The sequence below is a fragment of the Echeneis naucrates genome, chromosome 9 (genome assembly GCF_900963305.1).
Source record: "Echeneis naucrates chromosome 9, fEcheNa1.1, whole genome shotgun sequence".
Classification (NCBI taxonomy): domain Eukaryota; kingdom Metazoa; phylum Chordata; class Actinopteri; order Carangiformes; family Echeneidae; genus Echeneis; species Echeneis naucrates.
This window is the reverse complement of record NC_042519.1, coordinates 15532422-15559641: the sequence shown is the minus strand read 5'-3', so window position 1 is coordinate 15559641 and position 27220 is coordinate 15532422. Positions and strand designations below refer to the sequence as shown.

At 40.5% G+C, this 27220-nt stretch overlaps 3 protein-coding genes across 9 annotated transcripts; 1 reads left to right on the top strand and 2 right to left on the bottom strand.

The window, feature by feature from the left end:
• Nucleotides 1-47: 47 nt before the first annotated feature.
• LOC115048885 (deoxycytidine kinase-like) lies at nt 48-2884 on the bottom strand. Of its 3 annotated transcripts, none has more exons than XM_029510725.1 (7): nt 2436-2884; nt 2199-2346; nt 1969-2136; nt 1617-1764; nt 1305-1420; nt 719-818; nt 48-517 (listed from the first exon to the last, which is right to left on the bottom strand). In XM_029510725.1, exons 1-7 carry the CDS (start codon nt 2674-2676, stop codon nt 491-493), a joined length of 948 nt encoding a protein of 315 aa, XP_029366585.1. In that variant the 5' UTR covers nt 2677-2884; the 3' UTR covers nt 48-490. The 3 variants fall into 3 exon arrangements, with proteins under 3 accessions (XP_029366585.1, XP_029366586.1, XP_029366587.1); XM_029510726.1 differs by having other exon boundaries at nt 1969-2150; nt 2237-2346; XM_029510727.1 differs by having other exon boundaries at nt 1969-2150; nt 2237-2343.
• A 423-nt stretch (nt 2885-3307) lies between these two features.
• tcn2 (transcobalamin II) lies at nt 3308-7613 on the bottom strand. 3 transcript variants are annotated; one of them, XM_029511619.1, is made up of 10 exons: nt 7303-7495; nt 7114-7175; nt 6350-6539; nt 6088-6257; nt 5518-5655; nt 4784-4953; nt 4488-4662; nt 4224-4404; nt 4019-4137; nt 3311-3897 (listed from the first exon to the last, which is right to left on the bottom strand). In XM_029511619.1, the coding sequence occupies exons 2-10, from the start codon at nt 7163-7165 to the stop codon at nt 3836-3838; spliced, it is 1257 nt and encodes a 418-aa protein (XP_029367479.1). In that variant the 5' UTR covers nt 7166-7175; nt 7303-7495; the 3' UTR covers nt 3311-3835. The 3 variants fall into 3 exon arrangements, with proteins under 3 accessions (XP_029367480.1, XP_029367479.1, XP_029367478.1); XM_029511618.1 differs by lacking the exon at nt 7303-7495 and adding an exon at nt 7519-7613 and having other exon boundaries at nt 3312-3897; XM_029511620.1 differs by lacking the exon at nt 7303-7495 and having other exon boundaries at nt 3308-3897; nt 6388-6539; nt 7114-7177.
• Nucleotides 7614-7682: 69 nt separating this feature from the next.
• Nucleotides 7683-10911, top strand: ccdc117 (coiled-coil domain containing 117). 3 transcript variants are annotated; one of them, XM_029511622.1, is made up of 6 exons: nt 7719-8237; nt 8512-8707; nt 8791-8841; nt 8933-9205; nt 9624-9770; nt 9959-10911. In XM_029511622.1, exons 2-6 carry the CDS (start codon nt 8565-8567, stop codon nt 10197-10199), a joined length of 855 nt encoding a protein of 284 aa, XP_029367482.1. In that variant the 5' UTR covers nt 7719-8237; nt 8512-8564; the 3' UTR covers nt 10200-10911. The 3 variants fall into 3 exon arrangements, with proteins under 3 accessions (XP_029367483.1, XP_029367482.1, XP_029367481.1); XM_029511623.1 differs by having other exon boundaries at nt 7683-8707; nt 8794-8841; XM_029511621.1 differs by having other exon boundaries at nt 7720-8707.
• Nucleotides 10912-27220: the final 16309 nt, after the last annotated feature.

Sequence of the window (27220 nt, the reverse complement as noted above, 5' to 3'; positions counted from 1 at the left end):
GAAACCTTTGACAGTAAAATAAACAATGGGCAGAAAATGTATTCTACACCAGAATTTATTTATAAAGAGCAGATACAGAATCGGCCTTGTTTGCCTGTTCCCTTTAATCAGGAATGTACGAAACAACATCATGTACAAAAGCTGTGTGAGCTTTAGTAAACTGTTTTTCTATTTACTCACAGTAGTGATAAACAGCTCTAAAAACACTTAACTGCTCTGTCTTGTGAGTTACTGTGTGGGAGAGAAATGTTTTTTTAAGATTTCAGTAGTAAACACAGGACAGCATGCACATTTTGTAACTGACTTTGAAAACTAACAAATGCATGAGCAGAAAGCCTAAAACCAATGAAAACATCTAAATGTATCAGAGTAACATTTGAACCACCTGTCATATTTCCTTCAGCTGTATATGTATTTATATGTCAGCAAAATTGACTTGTTGAGGTATTGAGGGTTGAGTAGTTGATTGATTTTGGGTGATGACATCCTCTCACAGACTTTTGAAGAAGTTCTTCACCTGTGTACGCAAAGGAATTAGAGTGTCAGAAATATGAAACACATCAGACAACACGAGAGAGTAAAAATCCTGTATTGAGTTCTCATTAAATCAAAGGCCTCTTGGCTTGGCAGCTCTAACCATACAGTGGCCTCATGTGGTTGACTGAGGGACAGCAGTTGTTGGATCAGAGCACAATTAAAAAACAAAAACAAAACGTACCTTTGTAACAAATTCCTCCTGCACCGCTGTGTCCCTCTGAAACTCCACACTGGCATCAAGTTGTAACACAGGTATGTTCTTTAACTTTTCAAAATGTAACCTGTAACCAGAGAGCACTGGTGTAAGAGACACATGAACGCATGAACAGCCCGGACTACGTCGCCAGACCACACACTGTTAGCCGTCATTTGCTCACAGCTGAGCAACAAACAGCTGTGAGGACAGGCATTTAAAATGGTGGATGCCAAACAGGCAGACATCCTGCAATACCATGACTGTCCAACTGCGTGTGTTACTCTCCTTAGTTTTAATTCATTTTTACATTTCATACCAGATTTTGGTTTTATAATTTACAGGTGAGAACACCTAAATATTTTTACTTTATTAATCACTAATATTTATTGCATGTAAACAGGTCAGAGGAAATGCAAAAGGCATAAAAGTGCCTTCAGAAAATGAACCAAGTGCCTCCGCCATAACTGCTGAAAACAGTAAAGTGTATGTTCCACAGCACTAAATGAAACACAGTTCAGTGATCATTATTCAGAGCAAAAGAGTCTGAAAAAGATAAACATCTCACTCTTACTCAGTGCTTTTCTCAACAAGCCACTTCTCATGCTGAACATGGAGCTTGTCCAGGTAGTCCAGCTTCACTCCCTTCTCCTCTGCCCTTCCTCGACGCCCCAGACGCTCCATACATTTCTGAGAAATGGAAAAAAAAATAAAACATTTTTTTGAATGATGATGAAGTTGAATATGTCTCAGCAGTATAAAGCTAAAGTGAGAACTATAAAAATGTAAAATTAAAACTGTTGAAACTGTGTGTTTTGTGGTTTCTAAATCTTTGCTGTCACTGTTCAGTTTTGAAGTTGGAACATGAAACAGTTGAGCTTTTTACCGCTGGTGGGGCTTTGAGGTAAATGATGCCTTCCAGCTCCACCTGGTGTCCAAACTGCTCCACTAGGAGACCGTGCCAGTCCTGGTAAATGGCCCACTCTGTCGGGTTGATGCAGCCCAACTCATACAAGTTCAGGGCAAAGATGTACCTGGTAAGACAAAGTCGAGTTTATTTATTTTCAAGCAAAATAACATTTCTGTATTGAGTTAAATATTACATAAATTACACGTACTGACTAACTGCTTACTACTAAAACTGAAATCATAGCTGCTATTCATGGTACTAAATCTGTAATATCCAAGAATGATGCCATGAGCACCTTTGTGTGGGATGATCACAGATCAACACTGACCTGTCACTGTAGACTGAGCGCTCGTACACCTGAACAGGTGTCCCCTCTAAGCTGAGCAGGCGGGCCGTGGGGGGCTGCAGCTGTGTTCTCAGCCGGCTCATGCACGAATACGTCTGAAACGTGTAGGACCAGCGCTGAGGGTCCTGGTACATCATCTGCAGCAGGTTGCTGACCGGCGTCCCCTGTCAGGACCAGAGCAGAGGTGGTCAGCTCTGCAGCTTTGTCATTGCTGTGGGCAGAAGACAGGGAGGTGAGGACAAGTGCTCACCTTCGAGGTCCCACTCTGGATGTTCTGCCACCTGCTGACAGGTTCAGCCATCACTTCCCAGTCTGAACAGGTGCACTGCAGGAGTCTGGCGAAGGTGGACTTTCCAACTGCTGTTTGAGATCACAGTGACACAAAGATTTCACATGCGCAAGTCAAACATTCTCTTCTTTGTACGCGTGTGAAATACTCCTGATCTTACCAATGTTGCCTTCGATGGAAACTCTCTTCACCCTCGCTCTTCCATCTGTTGCTGAAGCCTGACTTGACAGACACCGTGAAGAGGATCCTTTAATCCTGTGTGTCCTCCTGACACATGTCTGTGTTACGGCTTCCGCTCCTTCCCTCAGGAAGCCGCCTGGCGTCCTCCATTGAGGGGAAAGTGGATTTAGTCCCAAACGGCTCAAAGTGAATTTGGACCGTGGGTTAAAAAGGGCAGCCATCACAATCTGCTTCAGATCCACTCACACGCTGACTGTCACATCTCACAGCCGGTCACCTGCTAACGTCGATGAGCAGCTGATTCTCCACAGCCCGACAGGGATTTATCTCATTTTACTGAAAACAACCCTCACACTTGTGTTCCGCATATCTCCGATGGTCAGTAAAACGAGGATTTCTGGTGAAGGAGAGAGAAGAAGTGCAGAGAAGGCGAAAACTCGCGGGGAAAAAAAAATACTTCCGGTTCACTTCCGGTTTTTATCCTACCATAATAAAATTCATCCTAAAACAAACCGGAATATCCTGTATGAGGAGAACTTCACACTCCGTAATCATACTGCTCCACACACTAAAACGACACATATGACTATTCTTCATGCGGTCTATGAAGAATAAATGCAAAATAGACTTTAAGTTTGTTTGACACTCCAGAGGTAATTTAGCTTTGCTTAGAAATGATCATTTCCTCTGGATCCCAGGCCAAATTTGCAAAGGTGGAATAACAGGTTCACATTTCAGCTTTTTGCAGAAATGTGTAGGCCTACTTTACTGTTGCTTGGGAGTGACATTTAATGTTATGTGTTGAGGTACAATATATGGTCACCACCATTATCATCATATTCAACCGCAGCTTTTTGAAGACATTTAATCTGGCTATCAAACATAATGTATGAGTGGCTTTGTCTTTTTCAACACAAGTGGAATTGCAGAATAGGAGTCACACCATCACCCAAACATTGCAACTTCGAAAACATCTTTTCTTTAAGATTTGTATCTCTTTTATGCACTTAATTACATGCAAATGTAATGTAAAAAATAATTCATTTTGACATCAAACAAACGATAAAGTAATGTACTGGGATTGGCTGGCAGAACTATTCATATCATATTTTGTTTGTGACAGAGACACAGACATTCGAGAACTTTTCATTTTAGAACAATCATAAAAAAGCTTTCAAATTCATACAACATTTGGAACAAATCATCACTGCAAAGTATATTCAGTTATGTCTAAATTACACTCTTTATTCAAGTGAAATTTGGTGAAAGTACGAGGACGATTTATTTACAGATTCACAAACAATTGAAGTATAATTACTGGTTGACACCAGAAAAAAATGGAATTGAATCCCTTTTCTGTACTGTTGCATCAGCACTGACTTAGTAGCTTGTGTTTCTGATGGTGATCTTCTGAGGGGCCTCTATCCTGAAATCCCCGATACCTGAAGGAGAAAACCAGCATTTCTTTAAAAAGTGAAACTAAAGCAGCAGATGAAAAAAATAAAGTGAATACTCCATTAGTATCTAGCTCTGCAATAAATATAATATATGTGTGTGCCTGACCCTCCTTGAGTGCAGTGCCATCGGATGAAAGGTGCCAGTATCTGCGGTCACCCTGTCTGGCCTGCTCTCCATTCAGTGTGCTTAAGAAAGGTCCCCACAGGCTGGTCTCCGTCTCAAACCTGTTAATCAGTATCAGATAATACTCACAAAGGCTATATTTATATGTGTGCGCATATATATAAGCCCACTATAAATTATAACTCACGTGAATCCAGCATTTTGACTGTTGAGAAGTTCAAGGGCTTCCAACAGAGAACTGCCCTTTGGAACATCAAGAGAGTAAACAATATGTGCCCCATTGGATGTCACCACTTCAATGTTCACATCCACTTTGCTGTCACTTGGTAAAACCACAACAGGGTTTGTGGGCCCCAGCAGCAGAGTATCTGTTGGAAAGCTCATATTAATTTTAAAAACCCTGACACAACACACACACAAAAATAGACTGTAGAAGTCATGCTGCACATACTATCCTCATTGAGACACTCCTTGGTTTTCAGTGTCAGGTAGGATTTATGCTGGAGAGCTGGTAAGATCTGAGATATGGCCATAGGGTTGTGGTATGTGTTGCTTCTGGCCGTTGTCCTTATGGCATCCAATGAGCGAGCATAGTCTCCAGGGTTGTCACCCATTGCCAATAAAGCCTGAAACACGGCATACACAAGTACAGCTGCAAAGGTTTCTTCTGGAAAATGTAATTCAGTGAATAAAACAAAAGAGAATGATGATCGTAAAAAAAAAAAAATAAATAAAAAAAATCCTTACTTGAACTGCGAGACCTGTACTGAATTCATTGCCAAAATGGCCATCGACCCTCGCAGAAGCCAAAATCGTCTGCTTGATTTTAATTAAGGCACTGTCAAGCTCAGCAGAGTGTACATGAGAACCAGAATCCTTCACACACTGGAGTGCCATGCCAGCCATGGCGTGCATATCTAGAAAGTAAGATAAATATGTGGATAGCTGTGTGAATAGCTTAGGATTCCTTATTGATACACACTAGTCAAAACTTTGGACACACTTTATCGGTCAGTTAATTGAAAACATCAGCCCAAAATTTTGACCGGAAGTGTAGATGTGCCAGTATTAACGGAACTTTGTTTAGGAATATGTACACTTTCTCACCCTGATCTTTAACTCTGACAAATTTTTGAGTGATGACTGACTCAAGTAATTTGGGTTTCATGTATTTTAGCTTTCTGAAATATCTTTAAATATAATTTAAAACAAAAAACAGAACTGACTTTATCCATCATACTATTATAGAAGGTTTGCAGCCCTACAACTTTATTCCAAGTACACACTCCTGCCTCCAAGAATCACAGGAAAACTCTTTTGTGTGCTAGTGTCCATAATGTGTGTGTGACACCCGAAGGAAATGAACCATCTCATAACTGGGGTAAAGTTAATTATCATAGACGTTCCTTTTTACCTATCTGTATGAGCATGTGAATTAATTCATACTTGTCAAAGATAATATTCATGCAGGCTAAACTCACCAAAATTCTTAAAGGCTCGATGTTCCACTGCCTTGATGAGTTTGTTACTGACATGGTTGTTGACCCTAATGCCACTTACGCACAGAGCAAGCACACCCAGAGAGTACTGGAAATAGTTGGTCAATGGGCGGTGAGTGACTGTGAAGGAAAAATTAAATAATTTAATTAATAACTTAATTATATTAAAGCCGAGTTCCTGGTCATTTTCAAGAAAATAAAAGTACAATTTTCTTCAATGTCTTTACAATTTTTATTTCAGTTTTGATTGAAATAATCAAAGTCATTGTCTTATGAGACTGACTAATTCCATCAATAACAAAATAGTAATAATGATAATAAATTAATGCCTTTTTAAAGAAAAAAGAGACAGAAATAAGTAGTATAGCTTAATTATGTAGCCTAAATAATAATGATAATTAACAAGATTATCTTTTTTGAATTTGGACACCTTTACAAATGGGTTCTTGGATTTACTTACTTACTTAAACCATATAAAAGCACAGCCCAAAAGCATATGGTGAACACTTACAAAGACAACTGCTGGCCTCCAAAAAAACGAAAGAAACTTACATAAAATATGTTCCTTCTCTAGTTCCATTTGCCTCTTTAGATTTGTCAGCAGTGTGTCTTTTGCCTCGTTGACAGTGAACGTGGCTGTCACAAGGTCATAACAGGAGGATTTCAAAGCCATAATGTATAGTGCCAAGCGACCAGTTACAGGCTTGTTGTTAGAAAGAGAGCTGAGAAAACACATGCGGACGCACAGATTATTATAGCATGAAATTACCTCATGAAATTACTTCAATCATTTGATTTGTAAACACTGCATTACTTTTGTATGTCATTGTGCAGATGAGTTTTAAGTTTCACCAGGTGTTCGTTCTCTTTGCCAAGGTTGTGATAATCAGAAAGTCGCAGTGCCAAATGCACGCTGGGATTGGGGAGTCCATCCTGTGTGTCCAGAGAGCGAAGCAAGTCCTTATTGAGCGAAAGGAGCACTTCCTGGATGCATTCTACAGTATCTGAATTAAAATGTTTGCAAAGAAAACATTGCTCAGAAATGTTTATGACTGGCTCAAAGAACATTGGTGACACTTGTTGACACCAACATGAATTTAACATGAGTATTGCAAAACTGCAACTGCAGCATCAGCAGGGACAACAAGAGGGAACAAAAACTGTGCAAAAGGCTGTTGAGATTTAACTATTGCTGCTTTTTATTCCTTGTATCCCTTTTTTTGCTAGTAAATATGTTAATGTTGCTCTGTTTTTTCCTCGGCAGCTGATTACTAGAATGTTTGCCATTGTTTTCTGTAATTTTACAGTTGCACAACTTTTGTGAACAAACAAAATGAAAGTCAATCAACCCCATGAAATGGTCAATTGCAAAATCTATGAATGTCCAGACCAGTGAGCCAATGGAGTGCCGAACTGTTTCCCCCAGTATTGGCTCAGAGGTAAACAGCATTTCAAACATGACTGGTGAACGATAGATTTACTTTATTGAGCCTAAACTGGGAAATTTCGAAAAGACTGGATTTACTTTAAAAATAAATACATAAATAAATAAATAAATGTAAAAAAAATGTTACATACCACAGCCAGAGGCAAAAGCCAGGAAAGATAATATTATGACGAAAGACAGCATTCTGGATGATCTGTTGATAACAAACAGTGAACATAAACAAATAACTCTGTTTAAAATCTTTCAGCGACAACGAGCACGGACGATAAAACGAGTAACTTAAACAAACAATCAAACAAACAAACAAACAAACACAAAACCTCAAGAAAAAGTATGAAAGTCGTCGCGTATTGGAAAAATGTCGATCCTCTGATGTCGAAAGGTGAAAAAAAGGTGAAAAGGTGAAAATAACAGCTCTTTAGATGAGACCTATTCATGTCTATTCAGTCATATTTGTTAAATGCAATATTATTATTGCAGTGTAGCGTTTCAGCTGGTAAGCTTTCTAACTTCCACAGTAAACAGCAGTTTGTTACCTCCTCCTGCGGGCACGGAGTCCTGATTCACAGCTGAGTGAGGACACATAGACGCTCAGCAGCTTCTATTAGTTCCCTGTCACATGACCCATCGACTGGGAGGACAAACTGACGACCACCTCCTAACCGTAAACAGGAAGCGACAGACACCTATCTTGAGGCGACCGATTACTCTTTTGTAAGAACGATACAAGAAGAGTAGGTAGGTAGGTCTCTTGGTTCACATACATGATCTTGCGGTGGCTGTTGTCGCCCCGTAGTTACCGTTACTAAGTAACTCGAACCATTACAAAAAACATCAACACTTAGTTTAGTTGACTTCGCTAAACTCTTTCCAATCGAGTGTTTTACAGAGCGAGTTTTTGTGATTCAGGAGGACTACAATTCCCATGATTCCCCGAACGCAACACACGCACTTTCTGGATCCTTGACGCATCTTCTGGTGCGACCGACTTTATCAGACTAGCTTCCTGACTTCAGCTCCCCCCCAGCCTGGCTCTCCAAAGCCGTCCCCGCCGCTGCGACCCGAGATTTACGGGCTACTTCTGTTTCCAGTCGTCGTTGTGTCGTTAGAGTTCGTCAGAGTTGAGCATGTAGAGCTAATTGCCTTTTGGAAATACCCCAAAGGACAACAGAGGCAGCGGAAGAGAGGCAAGCTAGCAAAGCGTCAACAACAACAACAATAAAGCATCAAGGGGCAAGGCAGCTGCACGGCTCAGGTTGTAGCCACGACTTCACATCTGTGGTCAACTTATGCACAGTTGTTGTTCAGCATAGGGATGAAGGTGTCATGGCGTGTTATTGCGTTACATTATGAAGGCTAGTTTAATCCCTAACCCTACATTATGGGCATGAGGTATAAATCGCGTTGTAGCTAGCCAGATAACAAGCCCGCCGGTCGCAGGGAAGGCACATTTAAAACTTGTGCGTCATGTAGGTTACATAAAACACCTTTATCAGAGTATCTGATTGGTATCAATATTGATCTTCCAGATCACATCCAGTTATAGTTAGTCTGTCCTAATCCTCTGACCGACTGGACCAGCATGCAGCAATCTGCTCCCTCAAGCAGTGGCCTGGGGTTTCTGCCAGCCATGTATCCATTTTCAGGCCCCACTACCCTTCCTGAATTTGACCTCGGACCTCCAAGCACGTCCGGCCATCTTCAGAGAGCAGCTGTCTCTAACAAGTAAGGAGCTCACGATGATTTGCCAGAAATACACTGATAATGCCTCCCAAGCTTAGTAAGACATCTGTCTGTCTGTCCCACAGCAGCTGGGAGACACGGTGCCTCCGGAAGAACAGGAGGAGAGTGGATGATGAGTGAGTTGGGGGTGGTGGATCTGCTGAGAAAAAGGCTTTGAGTTCCCAGTGTGAGATTTTTCAATAAGAAGTCTTTATGATGTGTTTTCAGGGGATGCAGTGCCAAAAGGAGGCGGTTAATGGTGGAAGCAGAAGGGGATATTTCAGAGAACTCAAATTCTGGCACTCATCATGACTGGCCAATAGTAAATAGCTGCCCGCCCATATCCACACCGCAAATCAACTCTGCACTTCCACAGCCCTGCCCAGAGCCTCAGCCTCCATCTTTGCCAGATCCTTCCCCTGCTCTATCCCGCCTTGAAACAGAGAGTTCCTGCATGGAGATAGAAGCAGCTCAGAGGAAGCTTCAGGAGATCGAAGACAGGTATGTTATCAACATGATGTCTTGTCATTTTCAACAGGCGCTTGCCCGAAGTAGACTTCTGAGTCACATTACTACAAGTCCTCATTGTAGTTTACCTTCCTGGAATGTGTCGGTCATGGTTAAAACAAAGGAGGACAGAAATGTGTTTGTTTTGTCTCAACTGTTCCTGCAATTACAGACAATTCAGACATCCTGAGATATGTGACATCACTAAACACAGAAGGCACCACAGTTACCACAGTGTACGTGTACACACGCATACATTAAGCATTTTGAGTTCTTAATAAAGGCAATAAAGCGATACGTTAATGGCATATTGGTGTGCTTATCATTTTGTAGCTCTGTAAGCTGCATGACATCAACACATACTGTATCTTTTTGACCTTAAAGTGAATATTCTGATAATGATGTATCACAGAATAACACTGGAAGATGACAATGAAGACGAGGATCTTGATGTAGAACCAGCCCCAAGAAGGCCAGTGCTGGTGATTTCAGACAGTCTGAAAGAAGGTCTGCAACGCGGCATCAGCGACATCCTGCCTCACAAAGTAGCACAGTCTGTGTATGTTCTCCTTGATCTGTTGTTGGAACATTTAATGTTTACAGAAGTGACAAGTCAAGTTATGACAACTTGTGAATTCAAAGTAATAAGAATTGAGTTCTGCCAGGAACTGTCTCCTTGAAAAGATGTAGAAAGTTGTTTCTTCTTGTGGTTATCTTGTCTCACCTGCTACCTCCTTTTTCTTTTAGGAGCCATTCCTGCATGGAGCTGGTGTTGTGGCGGCCACCTGATGACTCTTTCTGTCGGAGGCTGAAGGGCTCATTACAAAAACAGCGTAAACAGGCTGTATCTCGGCAACCCCCAACTCCGTGCCCATCTCCCACCCCTCACAGTCATCCAGGCCCATCCAGTTCAACCGTAGACACACACTCTCCACTGTACAGTTTTCCTGGAGCCCACAGCTCTGGGGAAGAGGACATGGAAATGTAATGGTGCCAAGTGACCCTGAAAGTCATGCCAAAGTGAAAGATTGGACATGTAAAGGACCCAGAGCCACTTTAAGTCAGTCATTTTGGTAAGGCATTTTGACTTTGTATTGATATTATTCTGTTTTGGATGGTTTGTGAAACACGTACGGTATTTTGCTTTACACTCATGCACATTTTTGGCTGGGAAACTATCTGTAACAAAACAATAATACTGACCTAATTAATTAGTTTTATTTATTTAAACCACTGAAATAGCTCAAGTTCCAACACTTTGAAGAGATATATATGCGGCCTTACATAAGCAGTTTTGTAACTGACGAAAACAGCCTTTGCCCAGTAACAAGATGATTTGTGCAGAAATTTGCCAAAGCATAGTCAACACACTGACATTTTGTAAATACGACTTTGCTCTTTGTGAAACAGTGTGCAGTTCCTGAATTTCGTACAGTTTGTTTGTTCAGCTTCTGGGCATTAACAGGACTCTAAAAATTGTTCCTGTGCACTCTTTGTTCACAGCATGGCTTGCAGCTGTACTTGTGGTAGAAAGATGATCTTCCTGTAGTGTTTAGCAAGTATGTCATCTGCAAGCTTTGAGGAATGCAAATGCACCTTTTTATGATTTGATTGTGTTTTCAGAAATGTTACCAGAATTGCAATCAGCTATTAAGTGTTTTTTACTTTTATTTGTTTTTAAATAAACACTTCAATTGTCAGTGTGAAGATTCTGTATGCCCTAGTTGGTGAAAGTTGGGTGAATATCATTATGATTTAATTATTACTACATAAAAGCAAATTTGAGTAAGAATCATAAAAACAACAAAGGTAAAATACGGTAAGATTCAATGTGTCACAGAAAATTTGAATATTTACGGTACCCAATACCATTTCAAGGTCAATTTAATTTAACAGATCATTCCCCTTTACTAGGACTGATAGTGAATATTTAGTTAGGGATACTTAGGGACAACTACAACAGCCTGCTTAAACACTTTGGCAACAAAAGCTTATCTAAAAATACTGTGTGGCAGCAGGTGGACCATAGGAAAACAAATCTCAGTTCAGATATCTTCTTTACACAGATATATTTTCACAAAGTTGATGATGGTATTTTAAAGTATATGACATGCCATTAGCTATTTTATATTGTGTGAGTTAAACCTCATGTAACAATAATGATCATACAGGGAATTCTTACAAAGAAGAGTCAGCTTCATAAGGTTCTTTAACATAATTCACATGATCTTCAGTCTCCTGTGAAATGCCAGTTCATCATTCATTCACAGTTCACAGTAACCATAAGCAATAAAATCTGAGTGCATCAGCACAGAAGAATGTGACCTTGATGACCTAATCTTCATTTGTGTCATTGTCATTGTGACCTTGTTAATCTGCCATCTGAAGCACATTTTACAGTAAATGATTCATCTTAATGGTGCGCAGTTTTGGTTACATGCTCATGAAGACACACATTTACACACAGACAAAGTTTGGCTCCATTTCCTTAACTTGACACTGGGTCTGAATTCCAGTGCTGCCATGACCTTGAGTGAATTATGAAGCAAATGTCAGTGCAGTTATTACAGGAGTATTTCCTGCCTCTGTACATAGCTTTTATCCCTCTTTCATTTGTACTAGATGAACCACATTGTGGTTTGCCATCCAGAGATCTTATCTGTTTCAGAGACTTGGCTGACAAACTTTGAAGCACTCTGAAACTTGAGTTTTGAAAAATATTAAACAAAGGACTAGAAGGGAAAAAAAATTGCAGTAGTATACTTCGTTACAGTGCTGTAAATGGAAGAAAAGGGGAAAAAAAAAAAATCAGGCCTGGTATCAAAAGGGTTTACTTACTGTTGTAGGATAAGAGCCTGACAAATCTAAAGGGACTATATCTGATGGAGATGAGTTCCAGGTCTGGGCTTGGTTTTCTAGACGGAGCTGCTTCACTCTGCTCTGGAGGTAACGTAGGAGCTTAAATGAAGCCACGTCTGAGGGACTATGCGGAGCAGCCAAGTCCCTCAGATGGAGGTAGGGAGAGCAAACCGAATTCTGAGTTTCCTGATGGGAGGGAATTATTAGAAGGTTTTTTTTCTTTTAAATCAGCAAATGAACACTGCAGTAGCAGTATAAGGTATGTGTAAAATGTTGGCGTTCATGCTCACACAAGAACAGTAAAACCTTTACCTTTGAACTACTCCTCGTCTCTATTTCAAGCCTCTCAGACTTGCTCTGACTCTCTTCCCCTGCGTTTGATGTTCTGGGAAAACAAACAAGCAAATCTACATTTAACAGTTTTTAAGGTGTGAAAAGTAACTTGAAGCAGTTATGGGTTAATTGAAGGGGTGAGCAGTAAGTAAAGGGTGGACTCAAAGTAAATTTACTTTGGCAGTGTGGATGAGAGAGAAAATGGACAAAGAAACAATCATCTCAAGTCCACATTTGTGATGTTTGACACCAAAACAGATTTGTTTCAGTTCAAATGCTTGTTGTGTGAACAACCGTGAACAAGTTATATCATTGGTCTAGTCTCTAGTCTCTGGGGGGTCGCAACCTTCTTACTGTAGGGCGACAGGGCTAACCACTGCGCCACTGTGTGGCTAAAGGCAAACATCACACACTACCCACAAAGCCGCCTCCTTAAAGGGGAGTGCTCCAGCTGGTAACACTGCACAGCGGCCATGGGACAAGTGAATGAGAGGCTGAGGACCCAAAGACCCGTAGAGTCAGCTCTCTTTCCTGATCCCCTTAAGTGGAGCTGTGTGGATATTAACCAGGTGTTTTAGCCACAAGTATCAACATACATTTCAATGTAGTTCCCCATTGCTGAGTGTATTTTTTGTTTGTAAACCTTTTCATCATCTAATCTCTACAAAAACGAGCTGTGTTCTGTCATGTTGGGAAGTAAAGCACAGTAAAGCCGTTTGCCTTGAGCAGCATGGTGGTGAGCATGTTTATGTTAATTGGTGAGTTGTGAGTAGACTAGACTACTCCACCGACGAGAGACCAGACCCGACCCCCTTAGAGAGTAGAGACTAGACCTGTATTTCCTGAGGTTTTTTTTTTTTTAACTTTTACAAATACTTTTGTAATTTTGACTAAGCTACTTTTACTTGTATTCAAGTAATATTTGATGAGGAGTATCTGCACTTTTACTCAATTATTGAAGTTGTGTACTCTTTCCACCTCTGGTTAATAGGTATAGTTAATATTACATCTATGGTCTAAACTGAATGTCGCAGTGAGTTAAAGTGAGAACATGCTATTGCAGACTGATGGTGGGTGAGTATGTCACTGTGAAACCAGTTACCTGCCCCTTAACAACTTTGCCTTGCACCTGTGAGACGGCACAAATTAGAACAAAATGTATGATCAGAACGACAGAGGAATTGTGCTTGATGTTTATGATGTTCTGATTCTGAGTGTCATAATGAAGAAAAAGGCAAGTGTGGGAAGTTATTTCTGGATACTTAGAAAGGACAGAAGTTATATAGCTGTATTTGGAGGTTCAACTTTTCATGTTTAGCACATCACCTTTCCAGATCAGCTGTCAGCTCTTCTTCAAACTTGCATGCTAGACGAGCTGCAGTCTGTTCTTTCCACTGGCCCATGCTCCTCTGAACCTGCCTGAGCTCCAAGTCTTTGGCCTTCAACTGCTTGCGGAGAGATGCTGCGACTCCTTCGTCACTCATATGAGCCCTGTTTAGACTGCTCAACTCTTCAATGTGCTCCTAGACATATGTCACAGGGAGACAATGTTTCTGTCTGCCAAAACTTGTGTTTTTAATGCTTTGCACAATCATGACCTATACAATATGCACAAGGTCGTACCTGAATGAGACGCTCTTTGAGAGAGTCCAAGGCTAGATCTCGCTCCATCCTCAGCTGTTGCTCCTGAATACTCAATTCTTGCTCCTGAAAACATATGAGTTTTTTTTAAACTATCCTCTATGTGCAGACCACAGCTACCATGCAGTTTCTCAATAGAAAACGTTACCTTATCTTTTCTAAGCTGCTCAGTGATTTGTTTCTGTGAATCAATCTCCTGGTGTAGATGGTTAATAAAATGCTCCAGCTGCTCTCTTAGTGCTCTGAGCCTCGTCAGAGCCTCATCCACTGTAGAGCTGCATAATAAACATGCACAGATACAGAAACTGATTATCAAACACACCCTGTTGCCTACAAAGTATCCACTTCTTTTTTAAACAGATATGGATTTAAACAAGAATAGGACATAATACCTGGCAGGTAGCTGTACATTATTTTGCTTGGTTCCACTTTGTTCCACTAAGAGGTGTAGGTGCTGGCACTCTTTCCCCAGCTCCTGGGCCCAGTGCCTGAGCTTTTGGTCCATTTCAGCTGTGATTTGGTTATGGCTGCTCTCCCTTTCTTCTAGCTTTATCTGAAGCCTGCAAGCCCCTTTCTCTGCCAGCTGAGCAGCCTGCTCGTGCCGCAGAATTGTCCTTTGACTCTCCTGCGACCACAAAGCAAATTAGTTTTCCTATAACTGCATATTTCTTTATGTGCGGATAACTTATTACTCTGTGGTTTTCTTGCACCTGTGCCATCTGTTTCTTTAACCTCTGCAGCTCACCCTCGTGCTCCTCTTTCAGTGATTTGCAAATAACAGCCAGCAGAGAATCCTGTTCTCTCTGCTGGACACACCTCTCACTCTCCAACTCTTGCACTCTCTACATAGGAAGAAAAAAATCATGCAAAGATAATAAAAGCGCATTCGGCAGTAGTGATATCATAATGTTATACATCATGGTAGTGAGTTGCCTTACTGATTTTAGTTCTAGGACTTTATGTTGAAGAGCTTGTGCTTTACTCTTCTCCTGCTGCAGCTCACTTCTTATACTTTCCTGACTCTTTCTGTTCTGCTGCTCCAAAATCCCACAGTGCATCTGTACAGCGTTCGCTTTTTCTGCCTCCCACTTTCTCCTCTCCTCCTCTATTTTTTTGTGCACCTGAATGAGAGCATACTTTGCATATGGTGCATGCATGCAATCGTGTTTAAAATGATGGCATATTTTAGGCAGAAGAACACCATAATACCTTTTCACAAGCCTCTACATGCAGCTCTTCTTCACGATTCTTTGCCTCCTCTCTCTGTTGCTCTAGAAATTTTCTTAGCTTTTTTGCTTCTTCGTCTCTTAGCTGCCATAACAGAAAATCAGATCTTTGAAAATAACATTTTAATTTATTTTTTATTTATGGTACCTAAAACAACAAATTTGTCTTTGATTTGTTACAACCGAGGGCCATTCCAAGCTTAACGTATGATATAAGCATCCTGAACAGTGCAAAGTGTGACACACAGACCTGAATGGAACTTTGCAAAGACGTAATGCATTGTTTGAGAGCCAGAGTCTCCTCTTTTAAAGCAGTTTCTCTCTCCTCTGCAGCTTGCTGATTAACCTAAAGAGGAAAAAGACTCATTTGTGATCTTCTGGATTTGCTGCTCATGTGCCAAAGCCAACTTTTCTTCTTCAGTTTATCTAATGTTATCATCTCCTGAATCAGAGACAGTGTAAACCTAGAATCAATATGATATATTAGAAAAACCTCAGCCTTTACCGTTATTCTGTGGGCCTGTTCCTGTACTTCCTCCAGTGCTTTGAAGCTCTGGGTTTTCAAGTGTTGGAGCTCCACCTTCAGTCCATCACGTTCAGCTTGTAAGGCCCCACATTGCACCTGGAACCCTTGCAGCTGCATGTCCCTCTGGGCCAACATCTTCTCCAGGGTTCCTACTCTGATATTACATTCTCCCAGTTCAACCTGCAGCTCATTTACTTGAACTTCTAACCCCTTAAAGTAAGAAAGATGGCAATAGGAAGAAGAGAAAAAAAAACCCAAAACAAACAAAGCCAAAATATTAATACTACTTGTATGGACTTAAACTTCTCTCTAGCACATTGCTGTTGAGCAAACAGCTCTCTTTTTACACTATCAATCTCTAGTACTGACATGCTGATACTTTTGTTTGTGACACAGTGAAGCACCAAATAACTGGTGTTTTAAGGACAAACCTGACAGAAATTTGAATTTTGACAGAAATATTGATTTGAGTCAGGTTTCATTACCTTCTCCACATGGAATCTATCCTTTAGACTTTTTCTTCGGTCACTCAAAGTTGCGAGGTCTTCTTCCATGGCTCTAATTTCATGGAGATGAGACTCTTTTTGCTTCTGCAGTTTCTGCAGCTGGCAACTACAATATATCAGTTGTTGTTTTAAGCCAACCATGACTATGCATATACGACTGTATATTATAAATAATAGGATACAGTATTAGGATACCTGACAGAATCCTTCTCCACTCTGCTGCCACTCAGAACAGACTCCAGACCCCTCTTCTCCTTCTCCATCTGTGCTTTCTCTGCTGTCAATTTCTCTAATACTTGCAAGGAATGCTGTGGCATAAAACATGAACTGTGAGTATTTCTGAGACTTTCATACAGTTTTCTATTGATTTTTGTCCATATTACCTTTATTCTCAGTCGAAGTTCAGAAAGGCAGAATTCAACATCATTTAACTGAGTCCTTTTCACCTTCAACATCTTCTCCTCTTTCTCACATTTCTAGACCACATACAAAACAACATACATAGAAAGAATGTATGCAGCTGATATAAAACTGTATCTCTAATTACACTAGCATATTAAAACACACTGGGAGTCTGCTTACTTGTTTGAGCTTGGTGAGCCGTTCTTTTGTTTTTGCCCAATCTGACAGCATTTTCTCTGACTTCCTGTAAGATCTGCACCTTTCACTGCAGTGGTTAATTTCCTCATCTGTGTCCTTGTTGTCATCACCCAAAGAACACACATGTCTGGGAGATGCAAAAACACACGGTATACAAATCTGAAATATATTTTAATTTTATTTTTAAAACTGAAGTAGAATCAGATGCCATCATTTTTTTAATCCTTCAAATTCAAATTCCTTTTCTGTCTCACTTTGGGGAAATTCCCAATTTCCAGTCTGTATTTTCATGACTGACTGTTGTATGTTTGACTGTAATTTGTCTCAATGCTGAAGTACTGTTTGAAGTATTTAGTGATAAAGAATGTCTTAAAGCTTTTGGCATGAAATTACTGTGACGTTTGAAGGTTTTCCTTCATGGAGTTTGAAGATTTTCAAACCTTATAAATAAGGTTATATAAGAGTATGTAAAATGTGTATTAGGTTATTTTGACTGCATGTGCGACGAAAATGTTATGTCACTTGGTTTACCTGTAAGTCAACCTCTTTTTAAAGTGAGCTGTACGAACAGAAGGACTTCTTTTTTGTACATTTCCATTAGAGCATCTGTGGACTTTCAAACAATGAAAGGGAAATTCTTTCAAAGAAAATTAAGACATAATTGTTCATACGTCACTCTGTATTCTGTGGATAAAAGGAAGCCTTTTGCAGTCAAATTTCACTTCACCTGATGTGGATTGAGGTTCACTTTCTTCCTGGGTGAGCGTGTCACTGTGGTTGGTAGAGGAATCATCTGCACCTGTGACAGTCTGAATGAACGTGCGCCATCCTGGGGGCAGGGCACTAACAATGTTAACTACTATTTCATTCACGTTTTTGCACTCATGTCACTACCAAATTCTAACATTTAAGTGATGGCTTCCATTATTTCAGGATTTTTATCATTAATCATGTAGTTTTATTTTATCATTTTTCCATTTTTGTCATCTCACTGTACAAATATCCAAATGTTTGTATCCAAATATGTTTTACCATTTTAAAATGAAGCTCACTTGTCTTTAGATTTTCAGCAGTCTCTTACCTGACAACTTGTGAATCTGCTGCCTGACTTGCTCTGTGCAAACCGAGTCAAGGTCGCTTGCAACAGACACAGTGTCAAAATTCCTCACAGGTACTCCTAAAAAAGAAACAAGCAGCCTATGCTCACTGTCTGAAAGGAAATAAATCTCTGTTGAAAATGTTGAAAATCTCTGGTACATAAATGCCAGCACCAGTTTAATGGCGACCTGTCAACTAATTGCGGAGTTAACCTGCTCTGGATAAAAACAGACAGACAGATGGGCGGACATTTCCATCTTAATCCTTATGTTTAATCCATTTTTAATTAAAATTTAAAGCATGTTTGACAGCTCTTTTTTGTTTCCCAAAAGAGGTAGTCTTATACTTACTGGTATCCTCACAAAGTCTCTGAGGTGCTTTTCCACTCATTTGTGAAAATATCACTCCAGACAGACAGTTCTCCAGATCCTCTGGTTGACCTGCCTTGTTTGACTGGGAGCAGTGAGTACCTGCATTTCTACTGCTTTTCCCTGGTGTTGTTGATCCTCTTCTTTCGAAATTAAAACAATTTTGTCCTTTTTGTGCACTTTGGCAAGTGTCACTGTCAAAAATGTCTTTCCTCTCAGCATCCTCTTCTTTGTCTCGATGTTGCATATTACTCTCTGGCAAAGCCAGTTCCACCATCTCCTCTCTAAAGCGTCTGACAAAGTCCTCAGTGCAGATACTGTCTGAAGGAGGATGTGTTTCTCCTGCCATTGTATCGTCCTTACATGTGTCTCCAAGCAGTCTCTCAAGTCTCCAAATTACCTGCTCTCTACGAGACTCCAATTCCTCTTTGTCTCTTGCCCTTCTGTCAAACAAATCATTAGTTTCCTCAAGAGGACCTCCCCAGCAGTCTGTGCTTCTCTCTGGAGTAGAGCAGTGAATAGATAGTTGCTTTTGTGTAAAAGACAAACTTCCTCTCTAATGTTGCACTAGGGACACTTCAAACACATATTATCATTTTGTATTAGCACCTGTTTACTCTTATATTAAGATGGGCTCTGAAGCTTGCATACACCTTTTTTATTTAATCTTCATCTTTTTATTAATCTAGGATAAACTGGAGTACAAACTCCCAGTTATTATCATCAAAATATTTAGGGACAAGCTATGTTTAAAATTATTTTCCCATACACAGCCCCCCTTATCAATCTTTTGAGAAGACATTGAGTTCAGATTTCATCAAAATCTAAATTGTGTCATGATATTAAAATATTACCTGGTGTTTTCTCCATCATGGTTATATGTATTAAATCAAGACGGGACATGGGACAGTCATTCTTTTGAGTTGTACTCCCAAAGCCTGTATCTTTGCTCAAAGAATGACTCCACTTAAGAGTACCTAGGGAAAAAGAATCAAAAACACAATTAACTCCTAAAAAGGAGTAGACTATTTCAGAAATGTTGTGGGAGGGGGAGGGGGGGGAAATCACCTCCTATGCTGCAGTCATGCTTTCTGAAAATTTCTTGATGTTTCTGAGGCTGGACCTGCATTGTTTATGAATCACATTATTGCTTTTAAAATGAATTTCATATTACTTATTAGTGTATACAGACATGCAGACAAACAGTGAAAATCCCAGACCTGCAGCTGACCAAGCTCTGCATCAATGGTATCAAGGAGAAGGTCACAGTGGTCCGATTTGAGAGGCTGAGGGTCCAGTCTTGACATACTGCTGTTGTCATCTGTTAGGTCAGTAACAGATGGCCTTCATTGTTAACAGAAGTAGGTGCAAACTCAAGAGACTCTAATATATATATATATATATATATATATATATATTAGAGTCTCTCTATATATATAATTTTTTTTAGATTTACTGCTGATAAAAGCTCAGACCGGTGAAAAGTAGATCATCTGCTTCCTCTGCGTCCCTTTCTGCTGTGCCTTGGCCGATGTCTGCCATGTCCTATTGGTGCAGACAGATGTGCAACATTGATGCAGACATTATATCCCCAGTATGTAGCCGTGGTGGAGGCTGACTGTGCAGCCATAGGAAGTGGGGGGTTGTGTTGCTCAGTTGTCCAGGAAACCAGCAGCTTGTTTTCACCAGTAAGACTATAAATCCTTGTAGTCTCCTGTCTTTACCACTCCCCAAAATGTATATCAAGTACAAAAGGTGTGCAGGTTTAGCTAAATGTTTCTATTAGCTTAGCTCTTGTTAACTATGACCGAACCGCCTGGAAACTACTAGAACATGCACTTTAAGGCTTTTTTCTTTCTTTCTTTTTTTTTTAAGTGTAGTTAAAAAAAATAATAATAATAAAGCACACACTCCTATGATACCACAGCAGAGCCCCAGAAATAACTTACCATGAAGCAGGTCCTGAGGTCGATGCTGTGTTGACTCCCTCCGGCCTGATGTGCTCAGCTGCTGCCGGGCCTGATTGAAAAAGGGCTTCAAGTCGGTTGTCCTGGAAACAGTCAAACAGCTCGAGACCACACACACGCGAGCAACTGAGCGCACGCTGCCGCGGCCATTACATTTTACAGGAGGTGTAGTGAAGAAGAGGCACAGCCAGACATGGTGGGCCTCATTGCATACAAAAAGCAGGACCGACACAATGAAGCATATTAAATGTTTTATACAGTTTAGTTTCTCCACTTGTGCACCGAGAAAAAACTAACAATCCACACCAAGCCGTCTCCTCCATTTATACCAAAGATGCTAAATAACAGAAATTCTGTGCTGAAATTAAGATGATCTCATCCGAGTCCAAAAGACGATTCTCCAAAATCGTTTCAGTAGAACTCCATTCAGGAGCATTCATTTCAGGTAGTTGTACTATACTATTTAAACAGTCTCAATGAATGAACCACGTTTCACGATTGGTTCACAATCTGCACAACTCGTGCGTGTTCCAGGTAAGAATATGTCCACGATGTATAATCCTCATCCTACCTGGATTATTTCTCCATAAATATCGGCTCATTCTTCATCATACATCGTGGCCGTATTATTACCTGAACACGCATTAGCTTGTATCCAAAGTTTGGATGTCTTCTGTGGACATCACTGACAACACGGTCTTGTTGAACTCGTCGTGGAAGGCGAAAGGGATGTTATTCTCGGCGCATAACATTGAGCATTTTTCACCTCCGCACTTGTGACCTGGTCACAAACACCGACATGCTTCTGCGCCTAACGTCGTGCTTTCCTCCGTGTGAGACGCAGAAGTCGCAATTACAGATTTTACAATAGGCGCGACAATCCCCCAGCCTGCTCCTCGAACCCGCTGTCCTAGTTTTTTTATTTATTTATTTGTTTGTTTGTTTGTTTGTTTGTTTGTTTGCAGGAATGCCTTCTTCGTGGCGGTGCCGTCCATTATCCATCTGTGTTTTTCCCCGCCGTTAGTGTCACACTCACCTCGCGACAACTGCCACCTACAGTACAGGCAGTAGGTTTCTGTAGCGGGTGGCAGATTATTATCTTTAATAAATGCAGGTTAAATACGGAAATTTTACGGGAAAATGCTAATACGGAAGGGGGCCGGGAAAGGAGGGTAAAATACTGGCCTAAACGGGATACTTGACAGGTATGCTTTCATATAAGCTAGGCTAATGGACGTTAGCATTAGAGCTGGGCAGTTAGCTTAGTTACAAGCTAGCTCCTCTGTTTCACTGTCAGCTTCACTGTCACCACACAGAAAATTTCTCAACCCTTTATTTTCTTATTCTCTGTTCTTTTCCTTTCTGGGCACCGGACTTATGCTGACGGGACATTTTCCTACCGAACTTCAGACAACAGAAAACAGTCTGGCATAGTCTGGACCTCCGGGAGTTTGAGGTGTTTATTGTGTCCATATAAAATATGTTTTGTACAGACAAAACAAAAGTCTCCAATGACACCACAAAAAGTTGCTAGATTTGTTGTTAATCGCTTTTTTGAAAATTAGTCACTAGAGGGGCCTGAAAACTCGCTAAATATGGAGACAGAGTTGCTAAGTTGGCAACACTGCTCCTGATCAGGCTTCAGCAGAGCTTGATCTGAATCAGGTGTGTTGGAGCAGGAAACATCTAAAACATGCAGGACAGTGTGCCTCCAGGACCGGAGCTGGAGACCTCTGGACTGGACCAAACCCCTCCAGAGACTAGAGACGAGACCGGATCCCTCCACAGACCGGTTGTGGTTTGATCATATGTTACAGCTTTGACAGCTCTCCCAGCAACGGCATAGCAACGCAGCAGTTGATTGTGGATGCTGCTTACAGTATTATTATTTTTGCTTAGGGGGGCTAAGACTTTTTGAGGCCCCCCCCTCCCACCATCAATGTTTACATCCTTGTTCGGCAACCTCTGAGAGATAGCATTGTGATTGTGAAGGTGCTTAAATATTGAATCCCTCTCCTATCAACATATTGCACCTTTATAATAAAAATCCTTTTTTCCCTCACTTTATATTTGGTTTTTTTGTTTGTTTTTCCTGTCCAAAAAAAGTTATTGAATTTGGATTAGATCTGTGCTTATGATCACTCAGTCACTCATAAAGGCAACTCAAACACTTTAAATATCAGAGGTGACGCTAGGATTTTCTACCAACATTCTCAGGATTTACCTGTGAGAACCAGTGAATTAAGTATATCAGTGCCAGTGATTTGTTTTATCACCAAAATAACCCACACTTTTTCTACGTAAAGGATATATGGATGGAAATAGCTTATCCTCCTAAGGAAAACAAAAAAAAGTTTCAAAGCTGTTACTAAAATGAGAGGGTAGAGAGCTTCTGTCACTATGGAAAATGGCTTGTTTGCAAAGCGATATTTCAATCTGGCAGTGAAGCTGTTTGTCGGGATATCTCCCTGTTGAGTGGTTATTACCACACTGAATGAATGGAGGAATGTGAGGAATGGTACAAAAAGCAAAGCATTCGGGGTCAGGGCAGTTTATGGCATTATTGAACTTGTTATAAACTTGGCTCTTAGACTGAAGCTTTTTTTTTTTTTTTTAAATTCTTTATTTTTTGCAATGCAACAGGTTCATAATGTATGCATATGAAGTCATATGCAAAAACAACATAATGCAACTCAAAACTGTGTTAACTTTGGGCCTTCAATTCCTTCTCTTGGCCTCCACTAAATGTCTCTTTTTTGAGACTGCACATCTTCGTCAGGTGTTTTTCTTTGCAAGTTTGACTGAGCTTGACTCTTGGTCTGGGTGCTTGAAGATGGAGGTGTAATGTGGCGTTGACGTTTGTGTGGCCTTCCATACGCACTATAGGGAGCAAAATAATGGCTGCTACCGTGGGTGAATCTGCCTGTATGCCGTACCGAGTCCTCATCTTGAGCCAACTTTCTCTTAACTCTTGGTGAGACACATGGTGTCTTGCTGCTGCAGCTTGAGGTCCGACAGTGTGTACGGACTTCTCTGAACTTCTTTCTTTCACAACCTGATCTTTCATAGCGGCGAGTCTTGGATATTCTACACTCATCATCAGCCATCCTCCTCTTATGGCTTGAGGTGATCCAACTCTGGGATTGGGTGCTTTTGGTGAGATGTGTCTTGGTTGAGTCTGCACACCTTTGGTCATTTAAAAAACAAAGTTAACTGGCTGAAACTAAAAATTAAATTTCACAGCATCTAAATTCTTAAAATGTCTCCAAACTAACTCACGTAGATGAGCATACCTGTGCTTACTGTCGTCAAAGGCAGACTTGATATTTTTGGACTGATGAGATGCTTTGTTTACATCCTCATCTTCATCATCACCCTTTCTTTTTGTCCCTGACCTTTCTGAATGCGTCTGGTTACTGGAGCAGGGGTGTTGGCTGATGTGTTTGAGCCGGACAAGGCCAGCGGTGCTGCAGTGGGGCTGCCGCGGCAATGGACACACAGCTTTACCTGTTTGGTTATTGTTGTGGAAGGCCTCCATCGTTTTAAAGCAAGACCTAACACTGCAAGACAATAAATCCCTTCATGAGCGTTTCATGTTTTAATGTCTACATGGCCAGTTGTTAGGTTTTTGGTTACATTTGAAATATTTCATCAGATCCTGGTATCGACTTACTGGTAGCTAAGAGAGTACATGCTGTCGATATGACGCATGCTTATAAATGGATGGTCTAACAACTGTCGGGGTGTAATCCGTTTAGCAGCGTCGAGATGGAGCATTCCTTTCAGCATGTCCAGAAACATCAACGTGTCAGCCATTTCTGCAGCTTTATCTGCATAATTATCAGTCTTGATGAGGCGGAGCTAAAACATGAAAATACAACAATGGACTGAGATTTTCCTCAGGACCAAGGGTAATTTCTCTGAGCTGAAGCTCAAAGTGTATATAGAGAAATATGAAAAAGAACACCTACATGCAGGATGGTATCCAGAGAGGTCAGCTTTAACCTTCTGCTGTTCTGTGACTGAATTTTAGTGTCCTTGTATACCTGTTCTTGTGTCTAATAGTATATTTGTTAATTTGTTAGCAATGACATTCTCAGCACATCAGACTTGGACAAACCCGAACGCAGAGCATAAAAATAAGAACAAGAAAGAAGTACATTTTGAGTAGGTACCTTAAGTTTCCAAAGAGACGAGGCAGATTCATTGCTTCTTTGGAAAAAGCGGGTGGTGTTATATCCACGTGTGAGCAGGTGATCGGGCGGCTGACCCTGCGTCTCCACTATGCACCTCATCTGTAAATACAACACAAAGTAAGGGTTGGGAGCTTTTTAATTCTTTATGGATCCTTTGCTATCCTATCTTCAGGCACCTTAAATCTTATCAGATATAGAAACAATAAAAAAATAAAAAAAAGATTTTAAAGAATAGTTGAAGTGGTGCTTACTACGTCATATGAGGAATTGCCAGGATAGAGCAGAGTGCCGATGTACAGGGCAGCAGCGATGCAGCCCAGAGACCACATATCTATGGCCTCTGCAAATGGGAGCCCCAAAATAATCTCTGGAGCTCTGAGAGAGGACAAGAACCCAGAATCATACAGTTATGAAAGACTATTTCTCATTTAGGAGCTGGCATAACACCCTCATAAAGACATAAAGCCAATTAGTGTTAATGGACAGGGGGACAACGCTAAGAGATCAGCTGTGATTGCAGTTACTCACCGGTATGGACGGCTCTGAATGTATGAGCACACCTTTGCATTTGAAACCTCGCATGCCAGGCCAAAGTCAATCACTTTAACTCTGTACGGCTGCTGAATATGGTTGACCAACATCACATTTTCCAACTTGAGGTCTGCATGTATTAATCTAATACTCTTCAAATGTTCAAGTGCATTGGCAAGCTGAAAAGTCATGAATATCACACATTTAACATTAATTTCAACTATTTATCAGCATTTTTCAATGTTTATACTGTTTAGTAACGCATTAGGCCTCGCCTGCTGTATGATGGGTCTGATGTCCCGCAGAAAAAGGGGTCGAAAGAACCTTTCTTTCATTAAATCGTAGAGGCTTTTGTCCAGGAGTTCAAACTCAAGGCAAATGTACCCTTTGCAGTTGAAAACCTGGTACCATTGAACAATGTTGCATTTATCCGCGTTCAGTGATTTCAGTTTCTCAAGCATAGCCACCTGTGGAGGTACGACTGGTCAGCTGACCTTGGCAGCTAGGAGCACACGGCTAAATGAACCAAAAACCAAAGGATTACCTTACAGCACAATAATCACGTAGAGCTTATGTACCTCTGCTTTTGCCAGCGCAGCTTGGTCATTCCTTTTCTTGACCATTTTGATGGCAACCGTCTTCGAGTCATCAATCCTTGTGCATTTTGCCACTTTTCCAAAGGTGCCCTCTCCCAAGATGGACTGCACCTGGTATCTGCAGGATTTGGAGCTGAGCCAGGCTCCTTCAACTAACTTGTCCTCCTGGACACATGGAGTGGGGGACATCTTTGATGCCATCATAAGCTGAAAACAGGATGGATGTGGACTCAATATATACAATATATATATATATATATATATATATATATATTTTGCAACAACGTAAGAAATAGCATTTCCATCAGAGGAAAACTGTCAAACAACTAATAATTTGTGGAATCAAATTTATGAGTGACTGTTGTGAAGAAAAACATAAATGCCAATATAAGTCGGCAACCTTAACATCCTTACCAATCAAAGAATTTGATGTGAGAGGAAAATTCAAGTGTGTTGTCAAAAAAAATGTAATGTGGAAAGATGAAATCGGAGAGTCAATCCAAAAATCAAAATATGAAACGCTGGCTGTGTTGAAATCTGTCTTCGCTGTCTGATGTCACTGTTTTGCACACACTGACTGTGGAGCTTGTTGTTGTGCCTTGAAGTTGGCCAGTTCCACATTCTGCTCTATGACATCATTTGCTTTTCATGTAACATTCCGAATATTCTGAATAAAACTAAACTGGACTAAAGATCAACATGGTGCATGTGACATAAAATATTAGCACTCATAAAACAAAAATGTAAACACTTTGATGAAATCTATTACAAACTGGTACTTACATACTGTACATATGCTTACAGTGGGGACATATGGTGTCCAAGTCAATATATGTTATTTACAATATTGTCCAAAAGTATGTGACATTAGACTGAATAAGACAAATATAATTATAGATATTTTTAAGAGTATATATAGCCATACAAACCTTATTATGTATCTCATTTTGATTGATCATATCTTCATAAAGATTCTGTCTGAGCGTCTCCAGAAAGGGGACGGTCGCATGTGGAAGTTGCACTTGTCTTGTAGATGTCCTTCAGGGATTTGAAACCTTGTACATTGTACAACTGAGATCTGGCAACAGCAGTAAGCGATCATGGACAAAGTTTCGACACACAAGCATCATTACAAAAAAACAACAACAACGACAACAAACAAAAAAGCAGGCTGTTGGTGGCAGAACATGGGGTCCTGGAGGGATGTTCAGACTGAACCATGCCACCCTGTGGTTGAATGACAGTGAAGCATTGCCACACATGCTGCTGCTCTCAGTGCCAACGCCTCCAACGTTCCACTATAACTCTCCACTTAATCTCTGTTTCAAAAACCTTCATCATCACAGTTAGTCCAGGTGCCCATTTTTCGCAATAAATGAAACAAAGATGAGTAAATGGTGAGACATTTTTTAATTTAATTCAATTTAATTTAATTCATTAAAAAAGGGGAACAAAAGAAATCAACTTTTCTCTGGTTGTAGTGACAGTGACAGAATCAAGACTTATACTGAGGTGATTATGTTTGTCTGTATGTTTTTATTTCTTTTGTCATTATTATTATA